Genomic DNA, 26,710 nt, shown 5'->3' on the forward strand with positions numbered 1-26,710 from the left:
TGTGACACACAAGAGATATTGATTTTTGGAATTGGATAATACAAAACTGAATAATCAAGCCTGTTGTTTTAGTCCCTCAAACAGTTTGATAATAAATTAATATTGTCAAAACCTTTGGACTCTTCACTAGAGGTCTTCATGGCTCCAACATTTTGGACATGATTGCATGGACTAATCACTTTTAAAAAACATCTTATTGTCTATTTGGCACTTCATTTTCATAATGTGGGACTCCATCTTCATCTTGACTTGGCACTTAACTGATTTGAGACTTGTGACTCTCAAAAGAGTGCTGCAATTTTCAGCTGGGTTGTCTTTTTTTTTTTTCCTGCATGTTGCAGTTCCTACTATGAATTTGACATACTGACACAAACTGGAGCTCTGCATCAGTACAAGAAACTATCCATCCTCATTCTGAATAGGATTTGAACATTACCTTACTCTATTGCTGAACTGAGACTTCGTAACTAAGAACCAGACACGTTCATCAATCGCAATCAAGTCTCAAATCTCAGATATTTCCAAATTAATGTACAGTATATACCAAGAGCATTTTGTATTAAATAATAAAGGAGTGTTAAAATCTGTGAACCTGCAAATAAATATTGAAACTTTCCAGTAATCAAAATAAAAATATTATGTACTTTCACAGAAAACTGGAGGCAAAGACAGCAAAATATTAAGATACAGCTTTTCGCTTTCTGCAACCCCGATATATGACACAATATATTTGGTAATGTTAATAACACAGCTACAGTATCATGCATGTTTACAGGTTTTCAGTTTAGCAAATAACCATGAGCCAGAAGCAAAAAAAAGTCTGCAGTGGCAATAAAGAAACATGTTGCCCTCTACAGCTGTTCTGTAAGATAAAGAGCCTAACACTAGCCAACACACCTGACATTACAACAACAGCAATGACGTTAATCCTAATGTTACACTAAATCCAAGTTAACTTAGCTAAAGTACAGGCTATGTGACCTACCTGACTTAGATTCCAAGTGCCTTGTGAAGTTGGACATGGTCAAATCAGTGTATTTTATAATTTTTCCTACATTAACAGCAGGCAATTTTTCTGATAAGCCCAAGGGTTTTGAAATGTCTGTATATAAAGACTACAGGGTCAGGTACCGATCCCAGTGCATACACTGATCACCAACACACCTTATTGTGTGTATTTTGTTAGGACATTACACACCATAGAAACCAAAACTTTCCCTGTTTTACAGAAAGAGAGTTGAAGCACTCTTCATGAGCCTGAGTCAAGTCTAGAATGAATTAGGGGCATGTTATGTTAAATTTGGCACTCAAGTTGCATTTGAGTACTAGCTGTCAACCCGGGTGCCCATCTTTGCTAGAAACCAAGTGAACCCATGAAGACTTCTATGTTCCAGTTCATCTGACTGAACAAAAACACTGAATACTTACAGGCCCATCAACCTTAGGCCATGCCAATTTAGGTTAACAAGTTTCCAATTAGAATGTGATGTATCTAGAGACATTTGAAGACGTCTTTAACTGAATTTAGTCTTTTTAAGGTATCATCTATCAATGTACTGGTTTTTACTGCTGGTTGTGCTGGAAAAGTATAATCAATAATATTGCACACAAACCTAAGTCACATAACTAAAGCATGATTGATCAATTAAGAGCATATGGAATTCCACACAATAAGGCATTGCTTTAATGAAAACATCTGCACAAACAGTTCACAGTTTTAATTAATGCTCGATTGACTAGTGATTATGACGTCCTCTTTAGTACTGAATGTTTCAGTCATTACATCGACGCAAAACTACAACCGAACCCATATGCTCCTCAGTTCTGACACAGAGTACCTGATGTGTAGAGACGGAAGCAGCTGGCCAATCACAAACCAGGCAGAGTGGGCAGGTGATGGACATCCTCGCAATGTGTGACCAGAAATGTGTGAACCATCAGGCTCCATTTTCACCTGTGGATTTAAGTCTGCAGAAAAAAGCTGCCTGTCGACAGTGGTAAAAGGTTTTTTAATACACAATCATACTATGCTACAAGCACAGTTAAAAAAAATAAAAAATAAAAATACTCCCCTTACACATATTAGATCCACACATTTGTCAGACACCTGTGGGGAAAAAAAATAATTTGGGATCTTTGCCTTATCTAAAATTAAAATTATTAATAATGAATCTATGACAGATTTCAGATGGGAGAAGAAAAACAAAACAACAATGCCAAAGGACCAGCTTTTCTTGTTTTAATGCTGCTAATATAGCTTATTTACACTCATCTAATATATGCAACAGAAATAGCCTTCATTTTCACTAATAAGCTGATATGTTCTGGCCATTTACTGAAGAAGAAGAGTAAAATTAACCAAAAAGAAAAGGAATTCATTAATTGTGCTTTTTAACCCACAAATCCACTTCATCTTTGAAATGGTACAATTTTAAGAGGCACCACTTGAAGTGCTTACATCAGTCAATGAAAATCTCTAAAGCTATAACAAGGACTGAAAATACAAATAGTAAATATAGTATATTTATATATTTATAAAGTTGATACAATTCCCTTCTACTCCCATGTCCAGTTTAAAAAATATTTTCTTCACGCTGTTAAACGTATGACATGAAGAATCCCTCTTTGAGTCAACGCGCAAAGCCCTTATGAGTGCTCTAAGAGAGAAATGTCTTTGCCAGGATTTATTCTAATTACCCAAAATCTGGATGACACAGGAAGCTTGTGCTAAAAAGCAGGAAGAGTTTTTAATGTAGGAGGAGAAGAAGACTGAACACCTCTGCTGAGGAGATTTGCTGATTTTGAAGATTTTTTGTTGACGTCCGTGATGTGTCTCAGGAATCCTTCCACTCTGCGACTAAACAGTTACCTCGTTCTTACTGGCAGTGCGGTACGTGTGATGGTGGCCAGGAATGTACTGTAGGTGGTCCACCGTGTGTGTTCGTCGGGAGGCAAATGCCTGCCTCTTAGATGTGGTTGCTTGGTTGTTGACCATCAGAGTGTTGTAGGAGTCATTAGAGGCACTGGGTTGAGAGTGCATCTTTGTCATCTTGTGTCGGTCCATAACAGGTGTGGTGGGTAGCAGCATGTCAGCGTGAGACATCGCCCTTGCCATGGCCTTCTCCCGGAACTTGTCGCGCCTCATCGCCGGGGACAGTAAAGGATCCTGGGAGTGGAGGCGGTCTGCTGAGAGTAGCTGCTCCTCTGAGAGGTGGCGGCTGCTTCCATATGCAGCAGACGCCATGGCGCCATATGACGATAAGCCATAGTCTCCACGACGTGGCGTCCTGGGAGGAGACAAGACATGATCCTGGGACATGGCTCTCTGGACTCGGTGCCGCTGCCGTTGCTGCTGGGGATCTGGGTTCAGCTTCACCATGTGGGTTGGTCCCCGACCACCAAAGTCAGAATGTTGGTGTTTCCTTGTGTAATACTCATCTACCTCTTTATCACCTGGTGAATAAGAAGACAAATGTAATGAGGGAGTGATGATATCAAGACTGCTGGCTTTGTTTTGAATAAACACACCCTTAGATGCTTGTAAAATATTAAATACAGTTTTATTAAAAATTTGCTTATCTTGTAAATGAGCACTGTACTTATTCTTGTATGGTGCATTCTACTGTATATAGACTCACATCTCCTAGCAGGAGATTTAATGTCACTCCATAACAATCCTCAATCCATCGTTTTTTTAAATTTCTTTTCCCTTCTTTTTCAACCTGCTATCTTCCTTTTGTAAAAAAGTTTAAATTTTAATTCTTGTATATAGAAAGAAAGCGCTTAGTGAACCAGAGTCAAATTCCTTCGTGTGCAAAAACTTGGCCAATAAAGCTAATTCCGATTCTGGTCAATGGACGTGTCATAGGACAGCGTCAGGGCCCCCTTTTCCTAAATTTGTAAGTTGAAATTTGCAATTGTGACACTTTTCTTGAATGAAAACAATTGAATGCTTGCAAGAAAGAAAAGCAGAAGATACTCATTAGACTCCATTAAATATGTCCTACACCTTCTGGCTGCGTTAAATGAAAGACAGTGACTCACAACACAACAGTTCAGAGTCCTTTTTACAGACTCTCAAGTGGTTTTATTCTTTTTCCTCATGAAAATCTTAGAGGACGTCAGATACTGAGGATAGTTGACCTTCAGCGAGGACAGGATTCATCTGAATTCTGCAGTCCTCAAGTTCATGCACTGGTGGAGTTTGTGCCAGCAACTAGTCACTTAAGTCCTCTGCCAGGAAGCAGGTCGGTCTCTATGCTGTGTGATCACACTCCTAATGCTAAAGTCATTGCAGCCATATTAACCACTGGCAGGAAACAGCTCTCTGTAGACTTTCATCTACCCGTTTTTTGGCAGCTCTGGTACACAAGGGGACACTACTATGGAAGCTCTGTCACAGTGTCTGTGATCTACTGTTGCGACTGAGGGGCTGTTACATCTACAGAAGGTGATTATTGCAGAACGCAGAGCTCAAAAAGCCATTTTAGCACCATACCGTGCTTCACTGAGTTGTGAAGAAAAGGGACAAAGGGATTTGTTTGTATGGATTCTTGTCTCTCAGGGACAAATGTCATGCCTGGATACAGAAGGTCACTTTATTGTTCCTCCATGAGGGTTTCATGTCCACTGCTCTCTGCATTCCTAATGAAGGAGGCCCAACACTGGCCTGTGGCTATGTGCTCCAGCATTTTCCCTGAAGGGTTGGTTTAGATGTGACATTATGGAAGAAAATGTCAACTGAAGTCTACCAGAGGCTGAAGTGTATAGACAATCTTCAAACCGTGGACAGCAGCTCCATTAATAGGTCAAACACAAGCATCCAGTCACTGTGAGAGATATACAGTGATTACATATTCATGTTAAGGTCAAGGCAGGATTGCACTGTGTCCTATTGTGATAAGAATGTGCAACATATTCTCAAAAAAGGCCTGAGATAAGAGCTATGGGTGTAGCTGAGACATGTAAAAACCAATTAAAACAATACAAGGATGTATCCTGTCAAACTTCACAATTATGTTTTTTATTCACTTTTGCCAGATTTTTTTCCAACTGTGTAACTTCCCATCAATGAAAGTTAAACCTCATTTAAAAGGTCTCACCTTTTCCTTCAAAATGACAGCTTTCCAGGAATGAGAGGGATTAGGTTTTTTAAACTGTTGGAAGGCTTTTAATGTAAAAACACACACAGAAAGTGTGGATATCCACTGATGGCAACTTTAGACAACTGGAAAGAATTATAGAATGAAACTAATACAGAAAAAGACAAACTATGGGACATAGTATGGTAAATATAGCAGGACTACTCTACTGAAAATTAATGATGTGGAAATACAAAAAGTTCTGAATTTATCATTTATCATGAGGACCTGTAAACAAGTTATCATGAGTAGTTATTAGCAGGAAAAGCAAATGAAAACAGGAGCATGTTATAAAATGTCAGACTTGTTATTAAAATATAATAAAAGAGTTTCATATAATCAGGGGAATTTGTCCGGTTCTCTCTATTACTGAGGGTAAATAAAAACACTCTTTCAGCTTTCACTGCAATTTTAATTTCAATAAAGGATTTTTCAATTACCTCCAACTTCAACAGCTGCTTTTTCTGAATGTACACATGTTACATCTTAGGTGACTGAAATGGTTTGAAAGAGGCAGTGCATATTGCTTGCTCTCATCTCTGCAGCGCTGATAAAATGCAGCACTTTAAAATTAGCATGATTGCGAGAGGCTAAAGAGTCCCACACGTGGAGCCGAGTTACAAAAGCAGCAAATTGCTAACAACGGCTAATTAAACCCTAGCTCCCACTTGGTAGATTAGATTCAATGTAGTCACTATACTTATGTGTAAGCTATCTATCACAGAAGACTGTAATCATATAATGCACTAATTTGTGAAAATGGTGGACCATCATTGTAAGGTGATTTTCAGAGATGATCTAAGTAGGAGATATGAAATTTAAAAGTGCTTTTTTACTTGCTATGTGGATTTAAGTTGGTTTGTGTGTCCTAAATGGTGCTTAATTTCCTTTTACGGTGATTACGGTGAAGGACAACAGACTCAAATAAGTTTCTGGGAGGGTTATTTTAGAGCAACGTTCTCAGTCTCTGCCTCATTGACATGACTGATGGATGGGCGAGATGGAACAGTATCCATATACTGGGCGCACACATGATTTAAAACTGCAAATAAACCATAGCAATTTAATTTAGTCATCATCATCTTTCCAGATGGTTTAATTTAAATAGGAAGTAATTATATTACTGTTAGGCCTGTTTCCAAGGACCTCAGTCATGCTTGAACCTACCATTTATTTATTTATTTTTTCTTCAAGGAATGACTTTGGTTGCTCATTTGACAAATTCTTCAGGGCTTCTGTCTCAAATTTGAAAAGTCTCTTTGTAGTGCAGCGTTATTCATCTCTGTGATTTTCTGTGTCTGTACAAGGCTCTAGCGAGATAAGAGAAAAGCCTCAAGGGAGGCTAAGGGAGAGGAAAGGCAAATGTATAAAAGAAGAATGTTGAACGCACTGGAAGCAGATTGTATCAATGCATGTTTTTCTATCACACAACCATCTCATGAACAAGGGGCCAAGCTACATTTAAATGGCTTTTTCTTAGTATGTAACATCTTTAAGGATTCAAGGACAATGAAAGTTACATGTGTTCAGTGCAACCACATAAGTGGATTTGAAAATCTGCTGTTCATTGAATTAATTCTTATACATAATGTTTTAAAGGAAAAGTACAGTAAATGTACTCTGGATATGGTTAAAGTGCTATAATTTAAAAGGCAGAAAAGCTTCTATTGGGTAAAGGGAATGTCCTTAGAAAATATTTACTGTTAAATGTGATAAGTCACAATCCAATGCACTGGAGTGCTTAAATCACACAACTGACAAACTTGATGGCGCACTTAGCAGCATGTCACTGTCCGTACTTGAGTATATGTGAAGAAATCTGAAAGCAAAGATTGAAAGTAGAACCTTTGGGAGGAGATTGTGCTATTTGATTAGTTCACTGATTTAAACAAATCTGAATGCTCAGGTGAGAGCAGTCCAGCAGCAAAGAAAACATCACTCACTCTCTGGTGATCTCTCATCACTAAGTGACTCAAAATCTTTAACTCATCTAAAACTAGTTTCATGATGCATGCAAAATAAAAGCTCGCAAGTGGCGGATCTGAAGTGTTTAACTGTAGTCAAATAAAAATTTCTTTCCTGGCACCTTAAAGATAGAGTTTGAGCCTTGATTGCAAAAATCCTCTACTTTGAAACAGAGGTACCCTGAATTCTGCAATTTACACGTTTTTTATCTAAAGACAAACTGTAGTGTATTCACCTGTGCATTAGTTATAAACTCTTATCTTTTATTTATCCATTAATCCAGCTGACCTTGAAATATTTCACATCCTATCTTACAGTGTTGTATGTCAGTATTTAAATGATTTGTACTCTGCACCTTCTTCAGGACTTTCTGGTTTAATAAATTAATAATATTATGGATAAATATACAAAACATGTAGTAATCTCAATAACACTAAGCAGGCACTGGTCATAAAGTTGAAACAGCAGCAATCACGTCATTATCAAGTTGAAAATGTCACCGCGAAGATAATGAAGTGTAGCATTGCTGAGACATTAAGCGTCATCCTGTTAGCATATAGAGGCCATTCAGCTGAAAAAAAAAACTCTCTTAATATGTCATTAAGAGACATTAGCAACATGACATGGGCCGCAGATGGAGCCAAGCTGCACGCCGATTAGATGTCAGTCGATGGGCTGAGAGATGAGTTGGCAGGAATAAGTATGGAGGCTTTAGTGTGTCACCATGCATCTTAAGAAGCTGATTTCCCTAAAAAGTGGAATAAAATTAAAGAGGGCTATCTGCATGATGAGCCACCAAACATCTGGAGATACCTATCATGATGCATGTCTGTGTAATGGACATACATATGTTTCATTCACGCAGTGAATGTGGCAACCCTTTAATGCACAGGGCATGAGGGTGATGTCATTCCCTGTTTTTTTTAGTACATCAGGCAAAACACGGCGATGGAGGACGAATTAAGGACCACCTACTTAATCTGTGCAGAGAGGAGGAGTATTTACTTAATTCAGACTTGAGGGGCAACTCGTAGGAGGGTGGCAGATGGCTGAGGTTCTGGAAGGATCTGGAAAGTGACAGGTCGTACGGCTCCGTGGCTGAGGTCAGGATGTTGTTCATCCGATGGGGTCTCTCTACAGGGGACAGGGGAGGAATTGGTGCAGTGCAGTCAGTAGACAGTCAGTCAAAACATAGGATTAATACACTGGGAGTCTCTACTGACGACAGAAAGGGAGGCAGATAGGGAGAGCGAGGGGTGACGGAATGGTAAAGTGGGGTGAGAGAGGCTTCTTGAGGGCAGTACTGGAGGTCAGCTGGAGGAAACAGCAGCTCTGAGGGCCTGGCTTCTCTCCTAAATGTAAGACACTTGCTTGGTCACTTGCAGTGGTAACTTGCTTTCTTTGCCTCATTTCCTCCAAATCTCATTTCTTGTTTTGGGGTAATGAACTGCAGTTGCAGACCTGAAGACAGGTAATTTGCATTTTATGTCTAAATATGCATTCAGACTTCATGTGAGGCTAATTTTCAGCACACTTTACGTGACCATAAAAGTGTAGCCCGTGTCTGTAATGCACAGCCATTATAGCCATAAGCTGTAGCTCTAACAACAACCTCTTTGTCGGGAGAGACTATATACACCTGTGCTTGATTCAGCCTATGAGCTTGTTTGCACAAGGAGGTATAGCACCCACTGCCAGGTATAGACCTCGGTTCCTCTGAAGACGTGAAACAATAAGTTATAGAAAGCAGTTTAGAAACTTTACAGTGTTTCCTCTATGAAGGCAAACTAAACTATCTGATTTTTGAAGAGAGTCTGGTGACTTTATCCCAGAGGTTATTTGTTAATGAATGCTGACAATTTGTAGCATCAATGCAATTTACTAATCTGGTTGTTTTCTTTTACACATTCACGGCCAGCTGGAAACTGCATCTGTTCACTGCATCTAGATAAAGTGATTTTTTTTAATAACGTGGTTTTTCACTTTATCAGAGTGGCACCATTAAGGCCCCCTGCACTGTGTGGAGCTCCTGTGGCTTCAGTACTGTATGTGGGACACCCAGTCATGGGTCAGGAGGCAGAGCGGGTGGGTAGGACTGCGACAAAGGTGGGGACTCTGGTGTTGGATTTAAAAATAGGACTGGGCGACCACTGCAGTAAAGAGGGCAGGGACATACAACACTGAGGAACATATGGTGTAGAGTGAGATTCACTGACGTGGAAAAAGTGTGTGTAGGTTTGTAGGTAAGATAGAACTGGTTAGGTGAGGTAAAGGAGGAAAAAATAATGTGCGAAGAAAAGATTTTGAGATTGATCTGAAGGTCATGAATTATAATACGGCGACGTGAAATTTTGTGACTGCCAAAAATAAACAAGTGCTTACAAAAGAAAAGGAGAATAAAAAATGACCCCCAGTGTGCAGGTAAAGAATTTTTTTTAATCTCTGCGTGATGTATGTAGAGGAAAAGGTGAAGAAAATACACATAAACAGAATGTGTATGTGTATTACTTACCATATCTCATTTGTCTGTGGGCTAACAAATCCAAGTGAGAAAGAAAGGATCAATGAAAATCAATGTGCACAGTATGTTTCAACCAAACCTTCCACATTAAAAGCTGCCCTCCTTCAATGCCAATATTACAAGAATGTCGCCAAGGGTTAACCCAAAGTCCAAACCACCAACTGTTGAATTATGCATTGCAGCTACAATCCTTGTCAGAAGATAAACAGACTTCAAAAGCTCTGTTTGAAGAGTTTGATTTGACGCTGAAAGTACTTTTGAAACCCATTTTCCCAGCGAAAAGGTCGTCCCTGTTTAAGAGGCAGGCTCTCACAGGCAGGATGTGGAGCGTTGCACTCCATTAATGGTGAAAAGTTTTATAATGGCTCAGTGACGATCCCTTATCATTCACCTGAAAACACTGACACACAACAACAGCCTCTGCAGTATTTAGAATATCACAGAGGGGAGTTTTGTAAGAAATAAGACCAGATTCCCACTTTAATTACACGCCGTTTCATTTCATTGCCATTTAGAGGCAGGACCATTCAATAATTCCATACTGAAAGCTGCTCTCCTTTCACAGAAAATCACATTTAGAGAAATAGATGGGATGCAATAAAAATAATTGAGTTTTCAATAACTTCTGCAAACTGCACAGACGATTCTTTGATTATTATACACTTTCTGCTTTTCATTTTCACAGAGGACTTTTTTTATCAGTGTCTCAGATTTTAATTTCCCTGTATAAGATATACTTTTGCCCTTGGAATTGAAAATGGTCTAGCACAAGAATTGTTTATTTAGAGACAATAAATAAAGCATATCGATTCGGAAAGTCAAGGCAGGTCAGTCGCCACCATCAAATATTGCTAAAACTCTGTATAAAACTTCATCTTAACATGCAGCATACCACGTAGTGAAGTGCTTTTCTAGCATGCAGTCCAAACTTACGATTTCATTATGGGATTATAAATTGAATTTTTGCACCAAATCTAATGTGCAGTAAAGGACTACATTATTGTCTTTTCTTACCCAGTTTAGGTGTTAGTGCAGTCAGATCCAAGTGGCTGTGTTGGTAGTCATGGTGGTGGTTTCCTGTTGTAAGAGAAACAAAAAGAGTTCACACTGAATTTCAACATGGTAGGTTCAGCCGGCAGCGAGACAGTTGGTGCTTTCACATTCTCTATGCTCTTCACGACGTGGAGGTGAAAAGGTCGGTTCACTGAAATCATAGAAAAATAGACTTTTCGCCTTGACCTTTGCGGTTGGTTTTAGTGGTATTTGTTCAGGCCTTGAGATTGCTTCTGAACACCCAATACAATAGAGTAAAAGCTTGTCATTTTAATTAGTAAATTTTAGCAGATCTCTATGCAGCACAGTTGTGTATATGCTTCTGTCAGGTTGGATATTATAACTGTATCTGCTGTTGGTCTATTAAGGTTTACATTGGTTTGGATCAAAAACTAGACTACTAGAGATTTCTGTCTGATGATATGTGAATCTCCTTGGTGTCTAAGATCATCTGATAGTGTTCTGCTATTGTTTCCAAACTATACACAGAGAAGTAGCTTAATGAACTGAAGATCCGGACTCTCCCTGACTTTGACTGCACCTTTGTCCATAAGGTCAACATTTATAGCAGAGGTGGACAGTTCAAAGGTCACTGCCCTGGCTTGTTTTCCAACTATCCCTGCTCTACCCACAGTTGATTACCTGGACTAGGTGTGTTCAGTCAGTCAGAAGTTGGTACATACCAACTGACTTTGTTCTTCCCCAACTCCACCCTCATCTGTGATGGTATATTCCAGCTTTTGAGTGATTGAACACAACCAATCCAGTTGGAAGAAAACTAATGGATGTATTCCATGAAACTTAATGTTCATCTTTCCATGATAATTAATTCTAATGTCCTGCACTGGCTTTTCAACTAGAGCCTTAATCAAGTCAAATTTTTAATTTATGACCAAATTCATGCAAGTCTAGTGCCAATTAGCAAATGCTACCATGCTACATTAACATACTTAATGTTATGCCTACTACCATCAGCATGTTAACAATATATATGTGGACATTTTACCATACTGATATTAGCATTTCGCTCAAATCATCACTGTGCCTAAGTATAGCCTCTCAAAGCTGCTATAACCTTGTCTTGCCTTAATAGTATTCACACCTTGCAGATTATCTTCATAGCCTACTGTGTCGCCACAGACTTCCTTTTTCAAGAAAGGTGATTTCAGCGCGACCGTCTCCGCTGTAATACTGTCACAGCTGATATCCTTGTGTTCAACAGTGTCGCATCTCCATCCACTGTAGTCATTGTTTTCTGTTTTCCCCAGATATGAGAGCTTTGATTTGCTCACTGTCTCAAGTGAGCAGTAAAGTGTCACTGCTCACTTTTGAGACCGTCTCTTCCATTTGACAAAATCCGAGCGTATAGCACTGCTTTACCAAAATCATTTATTACAGGTTCTTTGCACAAAAACACAGTAACAGAGACAGTTACACCTCATGGTGATCCATCTTCACTGTAAGCGATGTTGTACTAATATTATCTGCTGTTTGAGTGCTTAAAGAACAAGGCAAAAATCATCTGAGAACTCCATAAATGAGCAGCTATGGGAGTTCAAATAATTTCAGTGTGTGAAAATATTGCCTTTATTGAATTACGCCTGGTGTTTCTGAACAGCAGAGCATACAAAGCATGGATATGTGATAGTTATACCTTATTTGCATTTAAATATGTTCATCTATCATCCTATGAGAGTGCTACAGACAAGAGAACCAGAGCTCCGATAGCTAAAAATGACATATACACTGTGAGCTACTTAAAAGGCTTTGAACTGATATCTGGAGGCTTGTGTTGTGCTTTTGTTAAAGATCAGTACCAGAATCACAACGATGTTGCTTTCCCAGTGGGTGGTTGTGACATTTCGATCACGTTATTTGACTTTAAATTACGCACCAAGCTAGTATGAAGATTAACAGACTTAAACGTGTTGTTGCTGGGAATTGCTTCTATACTTGAATATGATCTTAAATTGATACTCAGGTAAAAAAAAAGGAGTATAAAGGCTTCTTCGAGTAAAATGGTTTTAACCACCTCTGTGCCATAATTATAAAACAAGTCTCCCTACAGCTGTGCTCTGCTTTCCAATCACACAGGTTTGATCAAGGGACCAATTACAGAGGCTACAGCAAGCTCAGCTAAATTACCCAACTATGAACTTAAAATCAAAGCAGTTTTTGCACTAAATACACATTACAATGTTTTCTGTGTAATTGCAGCTGAGAAACCAACTCCCATGTAAATTTCATACATTAAAATGTGCTATGAGTCTTTAACTAAGGTTCAGAAGTTTATCACCTTGTGAGGAGGGATTTTGTGTGAGGTAATCTCCAGTTCAGGGCTTACATGCATGTGTGGTCCAATTATCCTTTCTATGGAAGATATCAGGAGGTTATTGCTCGCATTGTGCACCAAACCCAGCATTAAACTGAGCACACGTAGTTTAAAAAATATCTGTTTGTATGGATTTCAAAGAAATGCACATTTCCAGCCGTCAGTGATGTAAGCCAAGCATGATTCGGCCCCCGGACAGTGAGCTACTACACAAAACAATGCAGTCAAAGGGCAGACATTCAAACCAAATACACTTATTTCTGAGGTTGAAGTGTTTAGTGCTTCAGTTGTGTTTGGTCAGTGGATAACTATGTCATCTCAGCTCAAGTGGAACCAAAAAGCTATAGCAAGATGTCTGTAAATGTGTGTCTCTGTCCTCAGGTAAACTGCAGCAAACTGAACACATAAAAGGAGCCCACAGGGTGGTCACATGGGTGATGAAACATGAATTGAAGGCATTTTAGCTTTTTCTTCATTTTTGTTGGTTTCAAGTCAATACAATAGGTCTGCAGGGAAGAGATGGAGGGCTTGAGTCAATCCCAGCTGACAGTGGGTGAGAGGAAGGTTACACTCTGGACAGATCACCATAGAGACAGACACTCACACTCACATTCACACATAGGGGCAATTTAGCGTCACCAGGTACCTGTTTAATAAAGGATTAAATCATACATATATATATACAATTATCTTCAATATTCAGTACACCATTGCTGAAATACTACAGTCTAGTGCAATAGGCACAGATGAATGAATCTGTTGTCACACTACATTTTCACTACATAATGCCAAGAAAATGTGAAATATCATCATTTGATTGTAAACCATGACCATTAATTTACTGTTACAACAACCTCCGCTCCTCTGATTTCAGACTTTCCACCAGATTTTGGAGCCTAAGTGCATGAATTCACTTCCATTTGGTCACAAGCGTATTAGTGAAGTCCAACAATGATGTTGGGAGACACGGTCTGGATCACAGTCAGTGTTCCAGTTCATCCCAAAGGTGCTGGATGATGGAAAGGGAAGGATGAGGTCAGGGCACTTTTCCCACAATGGGACTTGCTAAAAACATTTTTATGTGCCTGGTTTTATGCCACTGTGCCACTGTCATGTTGAAACATTAAACTGTCTCCCAAACTGCTGCCACAAATATGGGAGCATGCTATTATTGTCTAAAGTACTAACTAATTTAAAAAGTATTAAAAAAAATGATTATAGATTTATTAGACATATTTAAATAAAATAAAAAGAAAATCTTGCCAACAATGAATAATCTCAATAGATACCTGTGATTGTAATGCGGAACAAAATAGCCATATGGTTGTGCAGTCCTATATTGAATGTGCAAAGGACACATGCTTTACAGCAACTGATGGTAAAAGGTTTAAACTGTTATAACTGCAGTTTTACCAGTAAAGGCCGAGAAAGTGGAGCAAATGTCAGGGGATTTGTCCCTGTTCTTCAAGATATCAGTTTTCTCGGTGACACTGAGGCATCCTGAATCCATCTGACACAGACCTCAGCACTATGTGAAGTATATGGAAGAGAACATACCTGCTAGGTGTTAATACATAATGCAACAGCTCTCACTGCCAGTAAAGTGTGTGACATGGATTGGCTGGAGTAATGCAGGCGGCTCTGTCACAAATGAATCGAAGGCTGCCAGGTTCCAACGGGTGGACAGAGGGGATCCCACTGTGACCCAGATCCATTTTAAACGCCTCGCTCTGGGGAAGCTGATGGACAGACGCTGGCTTTGGAGAGAGCTCATGCTATGTCATTATGTTGGCAGAGTGTGAAGTACCATGTGGACCTGGTGGGACAGATCACCTCATTTTGCCCTTGTGGTACAGGGTACGTGTATGATAGCGAGGCACAGTGACATGGAGGAAGAGCAGGAGAGAGAATGATGTGAGGAAGCTGTCATTCAAGTTTAAGTCCTGTATCTGTGAAGGGCTGCAACCCTACATTAAGAACTTTAAAACTGAATTACTAAATTCTGTAAAAGTTATGGCTGAACCTGAAAATGTTTTAATCCAAAGAGTTACGAAATCACAAACAAGCAGTTTAATTCAGTGCAGCTGGCAAACACTTCTCATTATTTTGCAGCAATACTTCACCCCAAATCTTTTTCTCAGAATCAAACAGTCCCTGATAGAGTAGGAACAAATCAGGAATTAAAGTCAGGAATTAGTCTGGAAATTAAGGTTCCTTTGCGAACAAGGAGCAAATTAGAGTGATCTGAACAGAATAAAATGCATAGTTTTGCTTGACACCTAATTATTGCTCACAATCTCACAGCATTGTTAAGGTCGTAAGGATGTTTCCTGTTTTCTCTTTTCTGGCTACTCAATCCAGGCATATTGTGATCTTTTGTTTTAGCGTTTCATATCCTTTTCAAATTACCCATCCCTCATAATCCTCTTGTTGCAGAGTCCAAAATAAATAAATAAATTATTGGTGTCTTGTTGACAGTATAATATAATGTATTTGAGTGGTTAAGGCAACATCATTGGAGACCTCCATCGCTGAGCAGCATTGGAAATTCAAATCATATATGGTTATTGCCTTTATTCAGTTATGTCTTGTTTCTGAACAGCAGAGCATACAATGCATGGATATGCAATAGTTGTATCTTATTTGCATTTAAATGTGTTCATTTATCATCCTTTAAGAGTGCTGCAGACAAGAGAACCAGAGCTCCCATAGCTAAACTGACACACTATATATGAGTCTTTGAACTGACAATGGGGGAATGGGGGTTCATATTCTTTAGTTCAATGAAACACCCCAAGAGACCCTCAATGGCACTTCTCAGAAAACTGGGTATTTTAACAGTCTACACTCTCCCATTTCACAAGCTACAGCTGCAAAACAGACAGCCACTCTACTCTGCTTATTTTAATCCAGGAGGAGCATTTTCATAAATTAGCACATGTATATGACAGAAATCGCTGTTCCACACAGTCTCCCAGCCTTACCCGTGCAGCATCATAAGCTTCACCAACGGCATCATTGGGACGCAACTTCTTGGAGTCTGTGAATTACTAACAAGGATAAGCACAGATTTATCTGATGTCTTCTTCGATACGTCAGAAGTAACATCACACAAAGCTGCCGTTATCCTTGCCGTGGAATACTGGACTCCGAGTCCGAGGCTGGAATGAGTCTTCAAAGAAAAACCTCCACTGTGACAAGAATCTGCTAAAACCAAACTAGACACAAACTGAGATACAGCTTGGCTCATTCAGTGTATTGATCAGTACGGAGAAATGAAATCTTTATGCTAGAACATGCAATATTAGTAGTGCGCTTTGTGTCTGCAATTAGTGTTTGTTCTTTTGATTTATACATGACAAAAAGCCAGGTCAATGAAGAAATGGTTTTCCTAATATGAACTTAACTGGTCTGTACAGAGAACAGGTACGTAAAAAATAATTGTGGCCTGAGTTCAATTCAAACACCTCTGAAATGAACACTTGTTGAATTAAAGAAAACTTTTGGATCATTTTCCTACTGCCAAACCTATATAGAATATTTTGTAGTTTAGAGAACATAGTTGAATCAAATCAAAGCAAAAAAGTTGAATTTAATAAGGCTAATGGCACAAACAGAAGGTAATATGTGGCAGAAGTAATTACGTCAAGATACATCAAGCATTTCAAGACTTTCTTATCATGTTTGGTGTAAGGGAAAGGCAGTGGAGTATTCCAAAAATGAATTATCCAGTAAGTTATTTTCCATAATTATGCTCCATGTTTTCCTGTAATTACGTTTGTAGCTTGGCACAAAGCAACTGTTGATAAGCAAGCTGATGAAACGATTAAATGAAGGAGAAAAGGCAGGCTTTGTGAAGACACCACAAACTGGAAAATTACAACGGAGATCTTTTAATGACTTTGCAATTATGGACCGAGCTTGGCTGCTTGTTGGTATTTAACTGAGAGCATACAGAATGCTTAATCTAAATGTTTACATCTTTCACTTCAATTTGGGCACAGCATTTCACTGGAGGCGCGGCTAATTTGAGTTCATACAAGTTCTCACTTCGATCAGAGACAATGGTGCAGTCATGCTTCATTTAAAATTCATAGTGAGGTAGAAATTCACCCGGAAGAAACAAGTAACGATTACTCTTGTTTAGCGTCTGGTGTGCATTTCAACATGTTGCGAATTGAGTGGACAAAAGGCTGTTTCCTGCCCGGGTGATCCTTTGTCTTCCTATGTGTGTGTTGTGTTTACCAATAGTTCTGTGACATTCGTTAGGTCCCATACACATGACGACTTCCCACCAGGAGCCCCGAAGCCAAATGTTTGTTTCTCTTTTATTGATTTGGGATTGTGTGTCTCAGCTTTCAGCTCCCGGGTGCGTCACTGCTCCCACAATGCCTTTTCCAGTCAAGAGCAGACAAGGCTTATTGCCCACCCCCCCTCCCCGTCCCACTCCCATCAGCCCACCCAAGGTTGACCTCCAAGACTTAACAGAAGTAAGAAATACTTGCAGACAAACTGTTGGGCTCTTCAGAGCCTGTAGACCAAAACAGTAGTGTTAAAGCATCATGAAGGGACAAGGAAAAAAACCAAAGATACAACTGTAAAATCTTCCTTTTACCCAGAGCTGTAGTCACTACTGTAGACAAATAAGTTTATGTCCTCTGTGTATTGTAATACTGGGTTATAGTAACATGGGCGAGCTCTCTAAGTGTTGCATATTTGGGTATTTTAGAAACTGAATCCTGTGATTTCAGAACAACATTATCATTAGTGTGGGATCATGTGTCTGTGCACCCAGTAAATATAAGAGTCACACTCTACGTTTACAGGGAAATATCTGCCTCTTTAGCTAAAAAATCTGCCACTATGTTCTCTAACTATTCTCTGCAGGCAGAATCATTAGAGCAGCAATACAAAACCAAAATTAAAGCAGGAGACTTTTTTTTTTTTTCCTGTCAGTTGTCTTTTCCTTCAATAGCAGGCTAACCCAACCTTGGTGTTCCTGGAGGAAAATGAAAAGAAATAGGTAAAGGTTTCTTGCTGTGTAGTAAGAGAGTCTTCATCTGGATTCCTTTGAGTAAGTGGGTGTTATTTTACATCAGCGGAGCATTTCTTGGCTCAGTGCTGCGTGTCTTTGAGTGGCTTTGTCTCCTTCACACTTCCGTCACTTTCACAGAATTAAAGCAACAAGCGCTCTTTTCTTCGCTGCCTCATGAGTAATGTGTGATGATTAGAACAGATAATTACATCTATTTACATATAAATGTGATTGATACTTGTCCTACAGAGTTAAGCTTCCTTAAGCCGCTGCAGGAGCCATTTGCCAGTGATCTTGTTATAATCTATCCATAATATTTGGATCCTCCATCTGAAGTTACCTAATTAAATGATCATTCGCAACAAGTAAACAATTGGGGATGATGATGCTAATTAACGATGGCTGAACACTGTGAGGCAGTACATGTTGAGAGACGCTACTGCTCCATTCCTCTAATGGTGTGTATTAGGAGTCTTGTGATTAATGCAACTTCATAAAGAGCTGGAATAGGATTTCTTTTTCCCAGGAGCAGAAACATAGTGACGGCAGCCCCGCACACAGTCTGAGAGGCCATGGGCCTAATTGATTAGGTGCTGTCATCCACAATATCAACCGCCCTCATAAGAATCTCAAATGAACACTCGAGTGATAATGCCAGCGCTCGTTAAAATCTGAGCACAGTGGGACTTTTCGAAATGTCAAGATGAACCCAAATGGTTTTTAAACAGGAGGACCTTTATAAATGCATGCCACAATTCCCATTTTCATAACAACTTGCAACAATATCTTGATTGTGCAATCATAAATGTATGACATAATCAAGTTTGTGTTCCTTCTCCCTGCTGTGCTTTAACTTTTATTGGCCCTGCCTAAAACCCGTGGGTGAAGGTGTAAAGAACATTTGCTCACCCTGTGTAGCCTTGTGTCAAACATACCCTCTGGTCAGGTTGCGCCTCAACAGGTACACAGTCAGCCTGCTTATTAAAACTTTGGCTTCAAGCCCAAAGAGCCTCTGGGTTCTTTTGAACTGATAACTTGCCTGCAGCTTGCCAGTGGGCTGCAGGTGCAAAATGTTTGCCGAAAAGTGGAGGTCTGAGGTTTGACCCATGGTCAGAGCTTTCATTTCCTTTGGCATAAGGTAATAACCCAGTCCCATTTGGAAAGTTCACATACTACATGTCACAGTGCAATGATGTCTCCTAGAAATTCTGTTTGTATATTAATTGTTTTCTTAATTATGTTGTTATGGCCTGTCTGGAGTAAAATGAAAAGAAATGGGTATAGATTTCTTGCTGTGTAGTCAGAGATTCTTCATCTGGAATCCTTTGAGTAAGTGGGTGTTATGTTTGAGTGAATGAAGAGCTGTGTTTATGTACAGCATAGAGTCACAGAGCAGCGTTCGAGGTGGATATGACACCGGAATTTAGGGTCTGCATTGGGACTCCTGTCTGTAGTTTGGCAGCAAAAGCAATTTGGTTTAGGTTAGTAAAAGAATCTGGTTTAAGTTAAATATCAATACCTAGTGTCTAGGTATTGCCAGGGTTTAAACGTGACCATAACTGTAATCAATTCTAGTAGATATTGTTCTGTAACACCAGATATCTTTACTGAAAACAAACCCAAGGGAGGAAGCCAGAGTACTGGAGAGAATCCATGCAGACATGGGGAGAACATGCAGACTCCACGCACAAAGACGGGATTCACACCTGGAAAGGGCTGTGAGCTGACAGTGCTAACCACTGCCCCACTGTTCCACCCAGAGTTGACACTGGTTTGTGATATACTTCATTTCCACTGTGCACTAAGGTTTTACTACACTACACTGTGCACTAATGTTTTAAATTGGCTTATATCTCATGAAGCTCAGTTTTAGTACAACTGCAGTCTATAATTTTCCAGTTACTAAAGGTAAACAGTTGTATAAAAGTAACAACAACTGTATAAACACAGTGAGAAGAAACTGCACTGCAGGTCTTTTTGGAAGCAAGTTTAATTGACTTGTTTCTCAGGGAGATCTTTTTGAAGTCGCTGTGTCCACAGTTGTTGGTTGTCTACCCAGCGCTCAAAGCACCCCCCACAGTCCTGACTGCAGGAATGACTACTAATTATACAACAGCAGGGAAGCATGCTGTGAAAAGGTAACCTACTTGCTGTGACTAGGAAGTTTTACTTTGTAAAAAATGTTTCTTTTCTGTTGCTTTTCTCGCACATCATGTTCTGGTGCTGACTAAATGCAGGCAGGTGTTGGGGATACAGGAGAAATAAAGGCTGATCTGATGCAGTGTGGCTTCACGATGCCTACCTGTAAAGATGCGAGTTGAAACCACTTCATCACAACTGGAGACCAGATGTATTTCAATGAAGTGAGAAAATGTTTGTTTTTTTTTCTTTTGGACTTCCACGACTACTTGGGGAATCAAGACAATGCTTTCCTTCCGAAATCTGAAAGGCTAATCAGAACGGCTGAGATCAGATAGGAAGCAAAGGAAACAAGGCGCGATAAGGAACAGTTGAGATGAAAGAGGACTGAAAGAAAATGACTGTGTATGAAACAGTGAAGTGATTGTTGGGCTTTGTATCTGCGCTTTTGAAGAGCTGTCTGGTTTGTACAAAAGGAGAGGTCAGTGAACAGATAAGGCTAGAATAGGTGGTATGTTGTACGCACAGGTGAAAAAATCCCACACTGCCAAACAAAAGGAATGAGAAATACAGACGAGAGCAGAAGATGGATGCAACCCTCTAAGGGATATGAGACATTTCATGACATAGGTAACATCAAAGAATTGATGGCGAACAGCAAAAAAAGGTGAAGCCGTGAAGCAGTAACAAGATTAGGTCTTGGTTTATACATTGCAACGACTAGAGCAAATTCTGTCTAAAGTCATGCTTTATTCCCTGCCGAAGTCACACGTTGACACTGAAACAGTAGAATTTATAGCGTCAAAAGTTTGGGATCACTTCAGATTTCTAGTTTTTCAAAAGCCCACTTGTGGCATTCTTTCTACAGCTGAAATCCGATATTGTTGGGATAGATAGCACTGTTCCCACAGATGTGCTGCACCTGCAGGTTTCTTTGTTTTTACTTTTCACCTGGAGAGCCTGAAGACAGTGCTGCCGTTCCATCACTCGTTTCTAACACAGCCTGGAAGGCTCATTATCCTGACGTCCTTTAATTGCCTTTTCCTCACCATTTTAATAACAATAGGCTGTCCTACTTCCTGCTGTACTGCATTGTCCAGATAATGTTGTGCCATTATACACACACAGTTTGTTTTCAATACCCAAATTCCACTATAGGAATTGTTTTTTTTTTTTTCCTTTTTTGTGTATTCAGATTTATAATATCATTATTAAGTCCTGCTACTGTACATTTACTCATCTCCCCTTTTTTTCTGTTATTTAAAAATTAATGAATGATTTAAAAATCTTAAAAGCAAAATCTGACATAAATGTATATATGATGCTTTGGACCAGGCACCTTACAAATATCATACATAAATAAATAAATAAACTTAAAGAAATAAATAGCTTGAATTCCTGGGTACACTGTATAAGGGATGTACTGTAAGTACACCAGGATACCTTCGGGCATTCATTTACAGTTAGAGAAAGGGGAGAAATCAAACAGTGCTTTGTGAGATTGATTTGTTTGGCACCTTGTTGTGCCTGCAAGTGTTTCATATGGTGGAGTAAATGAAGTTCTTGCAAGCTCTTGTCTTCTATCTGAAAACTCCTGCTGTCAGTGAGACTCCACCAGTCACGTTTTGATGTTTGCTTTCATGTCTCTCACTCCTTTCTTCTCCTCTCATCAAACATATCTCGCTATTTAATTAGACCATGGAAGAATTTCTTCACTGTACATGTGTGTATGTGTTTTTTTTTTTTTTACTTTAACCTAAAATACATTATTCAGTCTGAAAGGAGACCACATTAAATGAGTCAAGAATTCTGAGTTTATTGCAAATATGGGCCTGTAGCTAATACATTGTGATGATCACACAGACAGCATTTTATATTAAAAGAAAAAAACAAACAAAAAAATAAATAAATAAAAAGGAAATTGCACTTTGAGGACCTGATAGATAAAAACTAAATAAAAGCTGAACCCAGCCAAAAGACAGAAATGAAAATGTTAAAGGAATAGGTTGCAAGGGAGTTAAAAAAACAAATGTCTGAAACTACAGGAACAAACAACACCCAGACACTTCTCAGACAGAGCGATGCACTAATAAGCCCTCAGAGTTGCTCGTTTTTCCACCTCTTGCTGTTTCTGTTCATTTTGGGTGCCAGACACATCTGTCTGTGAGTTCACAGGTTATGACTGCTTGGAGATGAAATCTTAGTGGGCAGTGCATGACTGGAGTCTATGTGGTGGTTTCAGCTGTTGCACCTGACTGGAAAACATAATGTCAAAACATGAGCTTTCGAGGATTTCAGAGTATAGCTGAAGAAAAGCAGCTAGTGTTCATGAGATGGGGAAGGTGCAGATGTGCTGTGCCAGAGAATAATAATATACTGTGTATATACACCATAGATCTCACTCATGTTAGTATGACGAAATGTTTGATAATAATAAACCCCTGCATTGTTATCTGGTCATTGATGAATGCCAGTGTTATGACGATATGATGATGAGGGATGCTGATGCATTAGCCATCAAGCTAAAATTTCACCCACATAACAAAAATTATGTAAACAGACATAAAACATAGAAACTTAAAAAAATCTTTATTTTTGCAGCATACAATCACAGTTAGAGATATGTTTCATCAGAAAATGTTTTAATCCCAAGTGACAAAGGTCATAGATTAACTTTAAAATGATATGGATGACAAATCATCAAGCTTGAAGCTCTTCAAACATTGAAGAAGGTGCAGATTTAAGTCTAATTACAAAAGGTCTTTACCAACTTCTCAGGAATGCTGATCAGGAGCCTCCATTACACGCTGGCAGACACCTCCTTTACTGCTGACACAGTTAGAAACCCACTGTCTTATCACTTTGGCTGATTCAAAGAATTGAACACAAGCTTTTCATAATTCATTTCCAGTGTGCAGTGGTTGATGAAAGAACCTAGACTGGAGATCATCGTTTGACAGAAGCCAGTCGGCGGAGGAAGCAAAATTCGTAATGTCAGGTCACAGAGAGACGCCTGAATGAGATGGCTCAGTGGGAACGACAATTTCAAATAATGTGGTGCTAATTAAATTTCTCCAAAAGACAAGCAAAAGCTATTAAAATGGTTTGAATGCTGTTTGAGTGGAAATGCAAATCATATGAGGCACATCAAAAGATAAAAAATGTGATAAGAGAAAAAAAATGAACAGTGAGCCACTGCTGGGTCACATTCATAAAACCAAATGTATCACAGCCCATGGACTAAAAGCTATTGTGTCATGGCACCTTCAGGTATAACTTTAATCATACAGGGTGCATGAAAAGAAACCAGCTATAATTGATTTTTAACTTCCAGTGCTCACCAGGGGTCAGATGTACAATTCATTAAGCTGTGCATTCTCTTACAAGATTTCCCTACACATAAACTTGTTTTTATTAAACAAGAATGTGAAGCATCCTGGTCTCTTAGTGCTCTTCTTGGCATTAAAATAAAACCCGACTGAACCTAGAATATCATCACGCTCATGCTGATTGACAGATTTTCAAAATAGGTCAGACTGGCTACGGTCGAACCAGAGATACAGTGTTTTTATTTCATGGATTTTTCTTTCATCATTATCCAACTTGACTGACAACAGTCTGGTCAGAGAGTCAAAAGCGATATGCTAGCAGTGGCAAATGTAGCCATTTGCTTCAAGCAGAACATTTTGAAACTTTTGAAACAACTGATGCACTTGAGTCAATTTATCAGACTTCATACAGTTCCCCCTGGAGCAACAGTAAGCTTTATAGTCTGCAGTTGTAGCCCACACCTGTTGTAATAGTTAAGCTATGATTAGGAACAAATATTTCTTATCTCTGGCCGAATGTCTTGGTGGAAATTAATTTTGTCCACATGTACACAATTTCACAGTGACTGAGATGAATAAAACTGAGCTACTGCATAAGTTCACTCCAGCCTCCTAAGTATTAAACAAGTATTCTCTGATCTCTGTCTTAAAAATGTATGATCAGCAGAGAAGCAGGAGTATTTATTTCTAGATCAGTGTACCTCATTAAGGCACTGCTTCCATCTCATCTTCTAGTGATTTCTGTTAACCATGACCTCATCCCAACCTTAACATTAGAAGATTGTCTTTTCCACCAATAACCACAACATTTACCAAATTGAAATAATGCAGTTTTATTTTCCTAAACTACACTGGTGATCTGTCAGCTGGGATTGGCTCCTGCCTCCATATAACTTGTCCTGCTGATTGTGGAGACAGATCACAAATACTTGGCTCATATTACAATTTGAGCCATGTATACACCTATGAGTGTCTGTCACTTGTTGAGAGAGAACACAGTACACCAGCAAACTCACGCCATTTTTCATCGTAACAAGGCGGGGGCTGTAACACTTATCTCAAGCTCCTTCCTCTGGTGTGGCACTAAAGGATTCTTCAGAAGGAAAACGGCTGAACTTGAGAAGGAGAAGAGGGCAAATGAACCCGTGTGGGAAGTCTTAAAATACCCCTTTAACTAGGGCAGCACATAAGGCCTGGGGTGTAGCATGCTGCATGGTGAACCTGTCCACAAAGGCAGGACATGAGTTATATAAACCAAAACGAGATACCACAGGAAGTGTAGGTTCTGATGATGAAAAGGTGTTGTGAGAGCAACTTGGTACACCAACCCTAATGACGGAGCAGGTACAGAACAGAGCCAGGGATTAACGCCAGAATCTTGAGTTTCAGTAGTGCCAGTGAAGCAACGGCTACTGGTAAAATTATTTAAAAAGAAGCAAATGGTGCTGCAGAGTTAAAGATTCATAGTCTCTATATTCACAGCCATCCGTTTCACTGATGAGGTCTGTAGCGAGGGATTAGGGGAGCCTTGCATGTTGTTAAAGGTAAATTGGTGTCTTTCAATTCTCGCAGCATTACGCAGTCTGTCCTACACATACAGCATAATGAATTCCAGTAATGAACTGGCCCTAATACAGGAGAGCACAATATAACCTGTAAAGTGTTGTACTATGCAGACCACATTTGTCACCATTACAGTCAATATTTTGTGACTGCCACAAGATGAATGTGACCCTGGGGAACAATGAAAGAAGCCTGGTCTAATCTAATGTGAGTCATGATAGTCTCTGTGGCTCCTGTAGGCACAGGTAATAGTCTACATTAAAAAATGCAGCACTAGCCATTCTCTATCATGTCACCTTGATGCTCCGCTGTATGCATCACACTGTAAAAGCATTAATGCTAGTTTGAGAAGAAGTACAAGGATTAAGGCAATAATACCCCAAATTTATGCTTTTATATTGAAATTGAGTTCAAACCAATGCTGAAATGGAACAGATAAGTTGTATTTCTGAATCGAGGCAGGACTGACCCAAATATTATAGACAAAACCACCTCCTGTTCTATTTGTGCTGGTTGTCTCTGGTGGCTGAGCTTAACATGGAATCAATTCAACTAATTGGAGACTTTAAATGAAATTGTTCTTGCCAAGTAACTCAATCATTGCCAAAACTGCAGCCTTGTTCAGCCAATGGAAAACAAAGGATAATGTTATGTCTTTTAGTTCCATCTTCAATTAACTTCTTAAAGCCCTGATTTTCTTTTTCAATTTCCCTGCTGATTTCTTTTAAATTTGGTGTGGGGTGAGGGTGGTGGGGTGGACATTTGGTTATATTGTAACCAGTTCAACCAATTGTAGCCAATTGTAACCAATCCTCCAGCTTTTGAATCACTCTGAGACATGCTCCAGTAAAACCAAACAGCGCTACACCAGCACAGGTGTTTAAGCGATCAAAGCAAATTAATAGTACCGGTAATTCAGGCAAACTGATATATTTAGAAGCAGTCTAACCCTAGAGATACGATCCCATTACACATCCATCCCACTTCCCTGCTTCCTGTTTTGTTGTGGCTTTGTGGATATGCTTGGTCAGCCAATAAGATGCACCAAAAAGTAATAGCTATTATTCTAGCAGGTTTCATCATCCGCCCTCTGATCAATATTTATTCATCACTTCAAATAAGATTGATTGACAGCTTTCACACCATTGAAACTAACAGAACCAAACAAGATACGGTAGGTGTGACCTCATTGTCTTGATATCATAGAATAATATGATAGATCCACTTTCAGCATGGCTGCAGGAGCAGCTGGTGTGATGTGATTAAGGTACTTTAAAGCCTTAAGCACCCAGTTGTTACATTGCAGTTGTTACTCTAATCTCTAGTCATAACTCAAATTTAAGCACACAGGCATGACACACATTTTTATTTTACATTCATTGTGTCTTACACCTTCTGAGGATATCATCGTTCCTGATTGCTATCCTAAATATATGCACAGAAATTGATTTTGACTGCAGAGAGATACCTTATACTGTAGCTCCAGAGTATTAGGTTTTCTTTAATATTAAAATAATCCAGTGATAGTTGTCTGTAAGTCCATAAACACACTGCAAACACAAACTGCTAATAGCTAATTTGGCATATTTTAAACAGTGCTAATTTGCCAAAATGCAGGCTCCAGTCCGAGCC

General features: G+C 39.3%; 1 protein-coding gene across 4 annotated transcripts in view; it reads right to left on the minus strand.

Annotated features, from left to right (window-relative positions):
- Positions 1-2,572: 2,572 nt before the first annotated feature.
- LOC113141292 (shisa family member 6) overlaps positions 2,573-26,710 on the minus strand; it is a 59,034-nt gene continuing 34,896 nt past the window's right edge. For 2 of the 4 annotated variants that reach the window (XM_026325620.1, XM_026325619.1), the window contains 2 exons: positions 8,082-8,240; positions 2,573-3,453 (listed from right to left, as the gene is read on the minus strand). In XM_026325620.1, coding sequence (XP_026181405.1) covers positions 2,858-3,453; positions 8,082-8,240 — 755 coding nt within the window. In that variant the 3' untranslated portion in view covers positions 2,573-2,857. Of the gene's footprint in view, positions 3,454-8,081; positions 8,241-9,618; positions 9,640-10,641; positions 10,705-26,710 lie in introns of all 4 variants that reach the window. The other 2 variants (XM_026325618.1, XM_026325617.1) reach the window with 2 other exon arrangements.

This window comes from Mastacembelus armatus, chromosome 8 (genome assembly GCF_900324485.2).
Source record: "Mastacembelus armatus chromosome 8, fMasArm1.2, whole genome shotgun sequence".
Taxonomy (NCBI): Eukaryota; Metazoa; Chordata; class Actinopteri; order Synbranchiformes; family Mastacembelidae; genus Mastacembelus; species Mastacembelus armatus.